This window comes from Mirounga angustirostris, unplaced genomic scaffold, assembly GCF_029215605.1.
Source record: "Mirounga angustirostris isolate CCGP_5_RB_7025 unplaced genomic scaffold, mMirAng1.0.hap1 SCAF_16, whole genome shotgun sequence".
NCBI lineage: Eukaryota > Metazoa > Chordata > Mammalia > Carnivora > Phocidae > Mirounga > Mirounga angustirostris.
Window position 1 is genome coordinate 56,510,203 of NW_026991724.1, and position 12,452 is coordinate 56,522,654.

The following is a 12,452-nucleotide window of genomic DNA, read 5'->3' on the forward strand; positions in this document are numbered from 1 at the left end:
GCTTTGGCTCCTAGGCGAAGAGACCGGTTTGCACTTAATTCTGCGTTTTCGCGGCCGCTTCAAGACAGCTGTTCTGCGCCAGTACGCACGCGCGGACTCAGACGGCTGAGGCTCGCGCGCGGGGACCACAACTCCCAGAGCGCCCCGCGTCCTCGTCCCCGCCCCGGACCGGAGTGCCGTGCCAGGGCGCACGCGCAGACTCAGAGCGCGGGGACCACAACTCCCAGAGCGCCCCGCGTCCTCGTCCCCGCCCCGGACCGGAGTGCCGTGCCAGGGCGCACGCGCAGACTCAGAGCGCGGGGACCACAACTCCCAGAGTGCTCCGCGTGCTGGCCGCAGCCACCGCCTCCGCCGCGACCAAGATGGCCGGGAGTAAGTGAGGGCGATAAGGGCGCGCGGGGTCCGGCGGTGCCGGCGCTGGGGCACCGCGGAGCCTCCGTGGAGGCGGAGGGCTGCGGGCCGGAGGGGGACGCCGAGGTCGCGAGAGGGCTCCTCCAGGGCGGGGGCGGCGCGAGAGGGTTAGAGGTCACCGGGGGCGTCCCCCGCAGGAGTGACCCTGCTCACCCGCCCCCCCAGGACTCGCCAGCTTCCTCAAGGATGCCTGGGCCAAGGAGCCGGTGTTGGTCGCGTCCTTCACCATCGGGGGCCTCGGTGCGTGAGCGTGCATCACCCCGCCCTCCCCCAAGGTCCCGTCGCTGCCCACGAGCGTTCGAGTACCCCTCAACGTTCTGTGGTCCCCTCGTGTGTCGGCACCCCCGCGACGGCCCCTTGCCCACCCCATCCCCGATGTTATGAGCCCTTCACGAGCGCCCTTCTCCCCACCCCGTACACACCTCCCCAGGAGGTGCGCGATCCCCCAGAGGAGAGGTCCTGAGCCCAGGCTGTGCATTAAAAACACCTGAGCGACAAAAATGTCCGAATCCCACCCACTTTTTACCCTCGGCCGCCCGCCACCCCGCACGTGCAGTGTGGAGCTGAGTGGGGTGGAGGTGGGCTGGGGAATCCTATCCTGTGAAAATCCCCCGGGGGTTCTATCGACGGCCCCCGTTCTAGAACAGGGCTGCTCCCACTTCAGTGTGCGGGCGGTCTCGTCAAGATGCGACTGTCATTGTATAGGTCTGGGATGGGGCAGATCTCCCGGGTCCCCAGATCTGGTCGGTACCGCTGGTCTGTAGGCCACACGCCGCGGTGAGGTTCTGGAGCGGCTGTCCCTTAGGGCAGCCACGGGCCGCACTGGCCGCTGAGCGCCTGAAACGGAGCTCGCCTGAATTGAGCTGGTACACTTTCCGCTCTAATGCGAAGTACACGCCGGGCTGCAGAGTAGGACGAGCCTATAAAGTAGCTCCGCTTCTTTTGTGTTGATTATATGTGGAAAGACACACATCCAGTACACCAGGTTAAATAATTTTAGAAATCCATTTGTATCTTTTAGCTTTATTTTTAATGTGGCTGTTAGAAGTGTAAAGCCAAATACGTGGCTCATGTCTTTCTGTCGGACAGTGCTGGCCTAGAACATTGCTTTTACCCCCTACCCCTGCCCCCCAGACTCCTGGCTCCCCCACCCTGGGTGCACTGTAATTTCCGGGCAACTAATCCTTTTACAAACCACAACCCCCCGCCCCTTTCCTCGGTTTGTAACAGTTCGTTACTCCTCTGGAAGATTCCCAAGACACTGCGCTCGCCCACCACCCTGGGCTCCCTGACCACCTCTACACTCATGTACTCACTCCATGACCACCCCCATGTCTTCCCTCCTCTCTGCCCTCTAGGTCCCATGTTTCCTTGAATTGCTGGCTCCCACCCCCTCTCTTTCTGCTGATAAATGGGGATCCCGGAATGCCAAGGGGGTCTCCTGGAGGGGCAGGACCTCCCTGCTCCCCTCCCCCCATGTATTTGACTCATAGTTTGCCGAAGTTCAGCTTCTTCTGCCTTCCCCTCCCACCCCCGCTTGCAAGCCACCTTCCCACGGGCCTCACCCATTTCTCCACAGCTGTAATTCTGCCCACCGTCAGCCCCTTCACCAAATACGCCACCATGATCAACCAGGCCACGCCCTACAACTATCCAGGTGAGTGGGAGCTGGAGGGCTGGCCCCAAGCAGGAGTGGGGGTGGGGTAACCTCCCTGTGCTGGTGGAGGAATGGTCATGGGCAGGTCTTTCCTCTGCAGGGGTCTGAGAATCTGCAGCGTGGGCTGGACTTTTTTTCTTCTTCTGAGCTAATCCGTGTGCCCTGAAACTCATTTCCTGTTTTTGCACTTTTGAGTTTCTGTTGTCGTTCCAGATTTGTATTCCTTTCTGGATTTTTGTCATTCTGTGTCTGCTTTTCCGTGCCTCTAGGTCTCTATCTCCCTGCTTCTGTGTCCCCTCTCTCACCTCTCCCCTGGGGTCCCCCTTCCTCTTTGAATATGAACTGACAGACTAGCCTTTATGGGCCTCCCAAGATCTGCTGGTCTCAGTGGCCCACCCTCCTGCCCCACAGTGCCCCTCCGAGATGATGGGAACATGCCCGACGTGCCCAGCCACCCCCAGGACCCCCAGGGCCCAAGCTTGGAGTGGCTGAAGAACTTGTGAGCACCCCCGGTGACATGGAGGAGGCCCCTCCTCTGAGCCAATAAAATGTGAAAAGCGGCCCCAGAACCTGAGCTTGTGTGTGATCAGAGGTGGAAACAGTAGAGAGTAGCCAAGGCGTTTCTGGGGGTCAGTTTATTGGGGGTGGGGGTCAGTCAAAGGGGGGGCTGGCTAGGGTGGGGTAGGGCAGCAGTCTGTCTGGCCCCCGAGAAACCCAGCTGGAGTCCAGGGCCTCATCTGCTTCGAAGCCAAAGTCTTCCTCGACTTTAATCTGGGGGAGAGAAGGAACAGGCGTGAGCAGGCCCACCGGCCTCAGTTCTGGCTCCTCAGCTTCCTCTGTGCACCCGGGGCTTTCGCCCCGACACTCCCGCCTTCCCTTCCCCCATGGTCCCTGACCCTCCCTCCCCCCTCTGCTCCAACCTTCTCCCCCAGCCTCCTCCAAGTCTCTCTCCTTTTCCACCCAAGCCCTCACCTGGCTTTTTCCGGCTTTTTCTCCTTCCCTACCCACCCCAGCCCTTCCAGTCCCACCTCCTTTCTCCAGCGGTCCCCAGCCCCGTCCCCAGCCCCCCAGCCCCGAGCCTGCGAGCTCTGCAAAGCCCAGCCCCCACAGCACTGTTGCCAGACCCGGAAGCCCTGGTCCCACCTGCACTGGGGCCAGCTCTGGGGTCAGCACAGCTCCTGCTCGGCGTCCGTCCCGGGGCGCTCGCCGCCTCTTGCGTCCGCTGGGCCCCTCAGCCGGGGTCGGGCTGCTGGGCTCGGGGGGTGCGGGCGTCCTTCGGGGCGGGGACAGCCCCTCTTTCTCTGGAGGCTCATTCTCAGCGTTGCCGGGGGTGGGAGCATCTGTGCCCTGGCTGCCCTCGTCCTGGGGGGAGAAGGGGCAGCAGGGGAAGACTCTGTCCTAGTGCCCAGCCCCCTGGCCCCCCAGCCCCAGCCCGCCGGGAGGCCGTGCTCACCTCCAGGACGATGGTGAGCTGGCTGGTGCGGTAGTCATCACCATAGGTGTCCAGCACCCTCATGAGGAACCTGTGTCCGGAGAGAGCCCGCCAAGGGCACAACCTCAGCGTCTGGTGGTGGGGGAAGGGGTACCCCACAGCCCAGCCCCAGCTCCGAAGCCAAGGTGGTCCTGGACCTGTAGACCCAGAAGATTCGGAGCTCCCAAGTCTGAGTCCTGGGTGCCAAGTACTTGAGCAGCCGGTGGGACCCTGGGCCAGGCAAGGGGACCTCTCTGCACCTGTTTCCTGCTCAGTCGACAGGACAGGACAACGCTGAGCGGGCGCATCGCCGTGAGGGTGACACTGCTGCTAGCGGGGGCATCTCCTAGTGCTCAGCGTATGTCCTGGTGTCAGCCGCTGTCCTTATCCGTAACCGGAGGGCAAGACAAAGATGGGCGCAGAGCACTCCTGCAGGTGCTACCTTCTCTGCCTCCCCCGGTCCCCGCTTCTAAGAACCTTGGGGTTTGTTTTTTTTTTTTAAGATTTTATTTGAGAGAGAGAGAATGGGGGGGGAGGGTCAGAGGGAGAAGCAGACCCCCTGCCGAGCAGGGAGCCCGATGCGGGACTCGATCCCGGGACCCCGGGATCATGACCTGAGCCGAAGGCAGACGCTTAACCGACTGAGCCACCCAGGTGCCCAGAACCTCGGGGGGTTTTAGCTCCGAATGCTGCCTGGCAGCCAGCGCCTGGGCGGGGTGCTTTACATGCAGTCTCTTTCCAGGTGGGTGTGTGCACCTGGTCTGCACCACACGTTCTCAGTGCTGGCGATACATCGGGGAACTGCACAAAAACCCCTGAGCCTCCTGAACTCGGGGGACAATCAGCAAGTCAACAAAACAGAGTAAGCTGGAAAGCAGGAAGGAGGACGCGTGATACTGGAAGAGGGCTGGAACCTCAAAAGATGGTGGGGGATGCCTCATTGAGAAGGTGAAGGAGGGACAGAAAAACATTTCTGGCAGAAGGGACAGCCAGTGCAAAGGCCCTGAGGTGGGAGCAGCATGTGTGCGGTGTTCTTGGTAGAGCAAAATGTGACGGGCCCTCTGACACAGGGCCCTGTTGGCCGTTGGAGGATAATTCTGGCTCTGACTCTGGTGGGACCCCATGTGGGGTTGGGAGCAGAGAAGTGACTTGGTCTGTCTTATTTTTTAGTTATTTTTTACTTTTGAAAAAAGAATTTTTAAAAATTTGTGATGAGATACACATAACATACCACTTGCCAGTTTAACCATTTTAAGTGTCCAGCTCAGTGCATTAAGCACATTCACGCTGCTGTGCATCCATCACCACCATCTGTCTCCAGGACTCTCTGCATCTTCCCAAGTAAAACGGTCCCACTAAACAACTCCCCACTCCCCTGCCCCCAGCAACCAGCACTCTGCTCTCCATCTCTGTGAACTTAAGTCCCCACACGAGTGGAATCACACAGGACTTGTCCTTCTGTGACTGGCTTACTTAGCACAATGTCTTCACCGTTCGTGGTGTAGCTTCCTTTTTAAGACTGGATGGTCCTACGTGTGGACCACACTGTGTTCATCTATCCGCAGATAGATGCTCGGATGCTTCCACGTTTGGGCTGCTATGAATACCGTTATGATCATGGGCGGGCACGTCAGTGGCCCTGCTTTCCACTCTTCCGGGGGATATACCTACAAACGGAGTTGCTAGATCATATGGTAATTGTTTTTAAACTTGGGGGAAGTGCCATACTGTTTTTACACAGTGGCATGTCTTACATTTTAGAAGACCTCCTGGCCACCCCCCGAATTTCTGGCAAGTTCCCAGGTGGTACCAAGACTCCTGGTCCAGGGGCCACACTCTGAGATGCACGGGGCTGAGCTCCAGATAGACTGTTCAAAAAACAATCACCCTGATTTGTATGGTTAGGGGAAGCTTAGCACGTGCAGATCCCTTCCCGAACTTTCAATGTTTTAACCATAAAGGCCAGTCTTCCCTTTCATAAACTCTCTTGGTTTGACTGAGAGAGAGAATCCTGGCTAACGGTACAACCAGGAAAAAAGGTTCACCCAGAGTGTTGCAGCAGGAGCCTCGGGAGGGTCAGGGAGGCCGGGGCAAGCGTGGCAGGCGTTGGGCAAGGGGCTGAGTGCCTTGGCCCAGGGTGCTGGGTCCTGGGTCTGTTCTGAGGGTGCATCAGGCGAGGAGGTGAGAGAGAAAGCAGCAGCTGGGAGGGTTCATTCTCTGATGTGGAGCGGACCGGGGGCAGGGGGCAAGGTCAGGGTCAGCTTGTGCCTGCGTGTGACGTGACCAGAAGTCACTGTCCGGCAGGCGGCTGGCAAAGGGCACCGAGTTCAAAGAGCTGCAGACAGGATTCAAAGGACCACGGTGCTGTGACACTCCGGACACAGAACCCTCTGTGAGGACAGAAACGTCCTGTTCTGGCCACCTGTCGCTGTCGCGGAGCCCCTGCCACGTGGTGACAGCCACAGAGGAACTTTCTGAGGCCGTTTTGGTTTCGAGCTCAGTTGCCGAGGTCAGGGCTGAGCTACCATGCAGTGAGCGCCACCGAGGAATGCAAGTTTCAACGTCCTTTTAGTTGGTCTGGGTAAAAATCACCACTGGTGGCTGCCGAGCACGTGAACAGAGGCCAGTGCAACCGAGGAACGGGATTTTCTATTGCACTCCAGTGAATTAAAATTTATTGTGACCAACATTAAGTTTCAATTTTAACGAAGTCTCGGGTTAAGTCGCCACCTGCGGCTACCAGCTGGAGAGCGGAGGTGTGGACGTGGGGGGACCCAGGGCCAAGCCCTGGGGTGCTGGAGCGAGGAATGGCCAGGAGGAGGCAGGGAGAGCAGGTGAGTAAGGGACCTGGACACCAAGGAGGTGCCTGAGGGCGGGCGCATCCTGTGGGTCAGGTGAGTGCAGGCCTGAGGACTGGCCGGGTCACAGCGCATTCCAGACACGGGGACACGGCGCGTGGCGGGAGGCTCTGGGCTGGGCTCCTCCCATGAGCTTCTGTTCAATCCTCAGCAGCCACAAGATTTGAGCCACCTCCGTGAGACGGGAAATGGGCTCAGAGAGGGATGCCGCCTGCTGAGAGTCACACAGCAAAACTGCTTGAAACCAAGCGTGGGACTCTACATCCTGAGCTTCTGTTCTGCTGTGCGTCCCATTCAAAGGGAGCGCACCTGCCTCCCCGCCCTTGCTCAGCCCTTCCCACAAGGCCTGGGTGGACAGGAAGCAGGCAAGAAGCGCGAGAGGTGGTGGAAACAGCAGCCGGAGCAGAGGCACGGGGCCCAGGGGGGCATGCAAGGGGTTACCTCCGCTCCTGCTGAAGTCTCCGTGTTATCCTTTGCACCTGATGGAGCCTGTTCAGGACCCGCTCGTTCACCTGCAGGGAGGCAGGAGGAAGCACAAGTCACCTGGACTCCACTCGTTCCATGCGTGGTGAATGGAGCCCCGGCGGGGCCCCAGGGAGCCAACCACAGTGCCTCACATCCTCCGGGCCTACTGCACCCACTCCTTCCCTACTCGGGCCCCTCCTGCTCCTCTCCCTCGCATCCGCTGCACCCAGCTGGCCTCCTCTCGTCCTGGGGGCCTTCCCACACGCCTGCAGAGCTCCCGCCCTCAAGTCTGACCTCAGAGGTTACCTGCTCAGGTAGTCCACCCCGACCTCCCGCCACACTGCAACACCCCCTCCCTCCTCGTGCCCCCCGTGCATCCAGCCACTCCTCTCTGCCTCAGTTTCCCTTATAACACTCCTCACCACCTTCTAGCCTACCCACTTCTCCTGCTCACTGTCTCCCCCACCAGACCATCAGCTTCAAAGGACACAGGTTGTGCCTGGGTCCCCATGCCTTGAGCAGAACCTGGCGAGGGGGTGCGGTTCTCCATCAGTATTTGCTGAATGTGTGACTTCCTGCCGTGCAAAGTGCTGGGGGGACACCGCGCAGGCCCACTTGCTGGAGATTAGGCAGGCGGTGGCTACTTTAGGTCCAGCAGAGAGGTGTGTGGGCCGAGTCACGAATGAGCAGGTACTGCCCCGGGTCAGAAAGACCTGGGTTCAAACCCCAGCCTGCCCCTTTCAGCTGTGTGACCTTGGGCGAGTCACCTAGAACCCCTCTGAGCTTGTGTTTGTAAAACAGGAATAACACCACCCCCTATTCCTGATGGGGTGGAATAAGCAGAAACTCAAATACCAGCTCTATTTGAGCAAATCAAATGGAGTCCCTTTGGACCCTGGTATCCATGTGTCAAACGGGGCTCGGGGTCTCTGCTGCCATTTCAGGGAGTGGGGGGAGGGCAGAGAGGCAGCAGGGCGTCCTGACACATCCTGTCTGTAAAGCCCAGGGCAGGCCTGGCACACAGTGGGTGCTCCCACATGACCACGGTCACCCTGATGTCACCACCCGTGTACTGGGAAGCCCTGAGAACACAGGATGCCGGGGATGAAATATTACTGCTATCGTGGAATTCACGTGAGGAGTCTCCAGGGGACAAGAGCTGAGGGGGTGGTTGAGGAGGGAAGTAGGTCGGGGTGAGCGTAGGACGGGGTGGAGCCAACAGCCACCTAGTACAAGACGCAGAGCATCTGGTTTGTGTAGATCACATCTGATTTGTCTCCCTACTGTCTACTACACCTGTGTGCGTACGTGGACGTAAGACCACGTGACCGACAGCGTCCTGCGAACGTTCTAGCTGTCACTGGCTGCCCAGGAGCAGCTGGCCACGGGGGGTGCAGCTGCTGGGGAGTACATTTTAATACACGGAGCTGACCTGCTCCAAGCACTCCCCCTGCTCCCACTTCCCATGTGGCCCTCTCCGACATCTGTCAAAGCAAACGTCTGTCCTGCTCCAGGCAGCCTGATGCGCTCCTCATCCGAAGAGGGCTTGAACGTCCGTCCTTGTTCTCCACCTGCTCTGTCTCCTGACCCCTGCTCCAGCTCAGACCACCACCGTTAGGGGTTGGATGGTGTCCCCCCAAAAGGCATGGAGTCCTAACTCCCAGTACCTCAGAACGGACCTTCTTTGCACATAGGGTCTTCGCAGGGGTAATCAAGTGAAATGAGGTCAGTGAGCGGGCCCGTGTCCTCATACAAGGAGGAAACTGGGGCACAGACAGGCACACCCAGGGAGAACCCCACGTGAAGGTGAAGGTAGAGACCCACCAGTCGGGGAACACTGATGAATACCAGCAACCACCGATGCAAGGAGAGACGCAGGTCGCAGATTCTTCTCCACACCACCACCCCTCCCCTGGCCGTCAGAAGGAGCCAGCCCTGCTGACACCTGCTGACAGCCTGATCTTGCACCTGCGGCCTGCAGAGCTGTGACAGTGCATTTCTGTTACTTAGCGCCCAGTTCGTGGTCCTCGCTTACAGCAGGCCTAGGAGACTAATACAACCAAGCTCAGTCTTCCAAACACCCAGCCCTGACCCTGTCCCTCCCCCGCCTGAAACCTTCCAACAACTCCCCCTCACTTAAACAACAAACCCAAACCCAAACGTCACGCCCTGGTGTTCCCGGCCTTTCAAGATCTGGTCCCTGCCAACTGCGCGCTCCTCATCCTCACCCAGGAAGCCGATGCAGTGATGCAGCTGAGAGAAACCGCGTCTGGGGCAGGAGCCATGGGGATGGAGAGCAGAAGGATCCAAGGGAGACCCAAGCGGCAGAGTGGTCAGGACGTGAGGGCCTGATGTGAGGGGTATGGGAGCCCTGAAACCCTGATTAGTGGGGAACGTGAGGGGCACCTACAAACATCAGTGAGCCGATCTGGGTCGTCAGGGCCGCTCACAGAGCACACGGCTCTGCAGAGGCCTTACGGTGCCTGACACATAACAGGTGGAGAATAAATGAATGAAAGAGTCACCCAGCTAGATAAAGAAGGCTGGCACGTGGACAGGCAGAGACCTGAAATGGGTAATTTTGGCCAGGGGGCCCCCAAACGGGGGAATCCGCACTCACCTACCTGCTCGATCTCCCGGCAGCGCCGCCCTAGCGCCTGGTACTTCCTACGATTTAGTTCCCGCTGGCGCCGCCGCTGGCCGCGGGCGGCCTCCTCTTCTTCATCTCGCTCCCGGAGCCCCGAGCCGCCCAGACCCCCAGACACGAACTCCACCTCCGTCTCCAGCTCGCTCTCCAAGATGTGACCACCGAACAGCGGAGGCAGTGCCAACTCTGAGCCTGGCGGCGCTGAGAACTCTTCAAAGCCCACAGCTGCCATGGTCCTGTAAGGTCAGGGGGTTCAGGGACCCTGAACCTCCCGCCCTAGCTCCCTCCTCCATCAGACCCGGGAGTCCAGACCCCCCGCCCCTCCTCCGTCAGACCCGGGAGTGCAGGCCCCCAGCCCCTCCTCCCTCAGACCCAGGACCCCCGCCCCTCCTCCCTCAGACCAGGAGTCCAGACCCCTAGCCCCTCCTCCCTCAGACCCAGGAGTCCAGACCCCTAGCCCCTCCTCCGTCAGACCCGGGAGTGCAGGCCCCCAGCCCCTCCTCCCTCAGACCCAGGACCCCCGCCCCTCCTCCCTCAGACCAGGAGTCCAGACCCCTAGCCCCTCCTCCCTCAGACCCAGGAGTCCAGACCCCCCGCCCCTCCTCCGTCAGACCCGGGAGTGCAGACCCCTAGCCCCTCCTCCATCAGACCCGGAGTCCAGCCCCTCAGACCCAGGAGTCCAGACCCCCCGCCCCTCCTCCCTCAGACCAGGAGTCCAGACCCCCCGCCCCTCCTCCCTCAGACCAGGAGTCCAGACCCCTAGCCCCTCCTCCCTCAGACCCAGGAGTCCAGACCCCCAGCCCCTCCTTTCTGAGACCCAGGGGTCCGGGTCCCCAGCCCCTCCTCCTCCTCCCTCAGACCCAGGAGTCCAGACCCCCAGCCCCTCCTCCCTCAGACCCAGGAGTCCAGACCCCCAGCCCCTCCTCCCTCAGACCCAGGAGTCCAGACCCCCCGCCCCTCCTCTGTCAGACCCAGGAGTCCAGACCCCCCGCCCCTCCTCCGTCAGACCCGGGAGTCCAGGCCACTAGCCCCTCCTCCATCAGACCAGGAGTCCAGCCCCTCAGACCCAGGAGCCCAGGACCCCCGCCCCTCCTCCCTCAGACCAGGAGTCCAGACCCCCAGCCCCTTCTCCCTCAGACCCGGGAGTCCAGGCCCCCAGCCCCTCCTCCCTCAGACCCAGGACCCCCACCCCTCCTCCCTCAGACCAGGAGTCCAGACCCCCAGCCCCTCCTCCCTCAGACCCAGGAGTCCAGACCCCCAGCCCCTCCTCCCTCAGACCCAGGACCCCGCCCCTCCTCCCTCAGACCCAGGAGTCCAGGCCCCCAGCCCCTCCTCCCTCAGACCCAGGACCCCCACCCCGCCTCCCTCAGACCAGGAGTCCAGACCCCCAGCCCCTTCTCCATCAGACCCAGGACCCCGCCCCTCCTCCCTCAGACCCAGGAGTCCAGACCCCAGCCCCTCCTCCCTCAGACCCAGGAGTCCAGACCCCAGCCCCCTCCTCCCTCAGACCCAGGAGTCCAGGCCCCCAGCCCCCTCTTCCCTCAGACCCAGGGGTTCAGGTTCCCAGCCCCTCCTCCCTCAGACCCAGGAGTCCAGACCCCAGCCCCTCCTCCCTCAGACCCAGGAGTCCAGACCCCCCGCCCCTCCTCCCTCAGACCAGGAGTCCAGACCCCCCGCCCCTCCTCCCTCAGACCAGGAGTCCAGACCCCTAGCCCCTCCTCCCTCAGACCCAGGAGTCCAGACCCCCAGCCCCTCCTCCCTCAGACCCAGGAGTCCAGACCCCCAGCCCCTCCTCCCTCAGACCCAGGACCCCCACCCCTCCTCCCTCAGACCAGGAGTCCAGACCCCCAGCCCCTCCTCCCTCAGACCCAGGAGTCCAGACCCCAGCCCCTCCTCCCTCAGACCCAGGAGTCCAGACCCCAGCCCCTCCTCCCTCAGACCCAGGAGTCCAGACCCCCCGCCCCTCCTCCCTCAGACCAGGAGTCCAGACCCCCCGCCCCTCCTCCCTCAGACCAGGAGTCCAGACCCCCCGCCCCTCCTCCCTCAGACCAGGAGTCCAGACCCCCCGCCCCTCCTCCCTCAGACCAGGAGTCCAGACCCCCAGCCCCTCCTCCTCCCTCAGACCCAGGAGTCCAGACCCCCAGCCCCTCCTGCCTCAGACCCAGGAGTCCAGACCCCCAGCCCCTCCTCCCTCAGACCCGGGAGCCCAGACTTCCAGACTTGTTCCCCGAGAATCCCAGGGAATTCAAGCCCCCGTCGCCTCACTCAGACCCGGGAGTCCGGGCCTCCAACCTCGTCATCTCTCAGATCCAGAACTCCAAACCCGTAGCTTTCTCTCCCAGGATGCCCGAGTACAGACCCTGGTCCCTGAGAGCGCTGAACGAAAGCAGTTGCATGCACTACACTCCCCACCCGCCCTCAAGTAAAAGTGCAGACGGCTATACGTGATGCGCCGCAATGCCTTTTGGGAGTGGTAGTTTTCCCCAAAGCCACTCACCCCTCTCTCTGCTCCAGTTCCATGTCTCCCGCTCCGGGCGCCGCGGGTCTCAGGCCGTCCAACCTCGCAAACCTCTACGTTAAGTCCTTCGCAAAACTACCCGTCCCATCAGGCTTCACGCCACGGCATCCGGGACTTAGCCGCTACGCCTTTCGGGACTGGTAGTTCCCGGCTTCCGGCCTCGCTGCCCACCCCCTCCCCCTCCCCTCCCGAGTCCCGCCCGGCTTAAAGGCCTTGCCTTCTCGTCTCACTCCTTCCCCAGTCGTCTGAGTAGCCCGCGTCTTTATTCTCGTCTCCGCACCTTCTCGTCTGGTTAAGGCGATTCCCCGCTTAGCAGGGTTAGTGCTTGGCAGGCCGGCAGGCCGACAAGTCCCCTCTCGTCTCCTCCTTACCGCTTCTGCGCGTAGCGGCAGGAGCTAATAAAGTTGTTGTTCCAAAGGCGGCCG

At 61.3% G+C, this 12,452-nt stretch overlaps 2 protein-coding genes across 6 annotated transcripts; one reads left to right on the forward strand and one right to left on the reverse strand.

The window, feature by feature from the left end:
* Positions 1–235: 235 nt before the first annotated feature.
* NDUFA3 (NADH:ubiquinone oxidoreductase subunit A3) lies at positions 236–2,637 on the forward strand. Its single transcript, XM_045892314.3, has 4 exons — positions 236–372; positions 577–651; positions 1,991–2,068; positions 2,480–2,637. Exons 1-4 carry the CDS (start codon positions 363–365, stop codon positions 2,569–2,571), a joined length of 255 nt encoding a protein of 84 aa, XP_045748270.1. The 5' UTR covers positions 236–362; the 3' UTR covers positions 2,572–2,637.
* A 51-nt stretch (positions 2,638–2,688) lies between these two features.
* On the reverse strand, positions 2,689–12,436 carry TFPT (TCF3 fusion partner). Of its 5 annotated transcripts, XM_064580901.1 has the most exons (7): positions 9,487–9,623; positions 9,091–9,210; positions 8,687–8,845; positions 6,839–6,909; positions 3,522–3,591; positions 3,212–3,430; positions 2,689–2,839 (listed from the first exon to the last, which is right to left on the reverse strand). In XM_064580901.1, the coding sequence occupies exons 2-7, from the start codon at positions 9,145–9,147 to the stop codon at positions 2,720–2,722; spliced, it is 696 nt and encodes a 231-aa protein (XP_064436971.1). In that variant the 5' UTR covers positions 9,148–9,210; positions 9,487–9,623; the 3' UTR covers positions 2,689–2,719. The 5 variants fall into 5 exon arrangements, with proteins under 5 accessions (XP_064436971.1, XP_064436970.1, XP_054367615.1 ...); XM_064580900.1 differs by lacking the exons at positions 8,687–8,845; positions 9,091–9,210 and adding an exon at positions 12,308–12,436 and having other exon boundaries at positions 9,487–9,745; XM_054511640.2 differs by lacking the exons at positions 8,687–8,845; positions 9,091–9,210 and adding an exon at positions 12,245–12,407 and having other exon boundaries at positions 9,487–9,745.
* Positions 12,437–12,452: the final 16 nt, after the last annotated feature.

What these genes read in the sequence shown, in the direction of transcription:
- NDUFA3 (XM_045892314.3), top strand. An exon ending in CTTCACCATCGGGGGCCTCG is followed by an intron (nt 652 to 1,990) that starts GTGCGTGAGCGT and finishes ATTTCTCCACAG; the next exon opens with CTGTAATTCTGCCCACCGTC. An exon ending in CACGCCCTACAACTATCCAG is followed by an intron (nt 2,069 to 2,479) that starts GTGAGTGGGAGC and finishes CCTGCCCCACAG; the next exon opens with TGCCCCTCCGAGATGATGGG.
- TFPT (XM_045892278.3), bottom strand. Translation starts at nt 12,029, where the DNA reads ATGGAACTGGAGCAGAGAGAGGG. An exon ending in GAACTGGAGCAGAGAGAGGG is followed by an intron (nt 9,746 to 12,006) that starts GTGAGTGGCTTT and finishes CTGACCTTACAG; the next exon opens with GACCATGGCAGCTGTGGGCT. An exon ending in GCTGCCGGGAGATCGAGCAG is followed by an intron (nt 6,910 to 9,486) that starts GTAGGTGAGTGC and finishes GCCTCCCTGCAG; the next exon opens with GTGAACGAGCGGGTCCTGAA.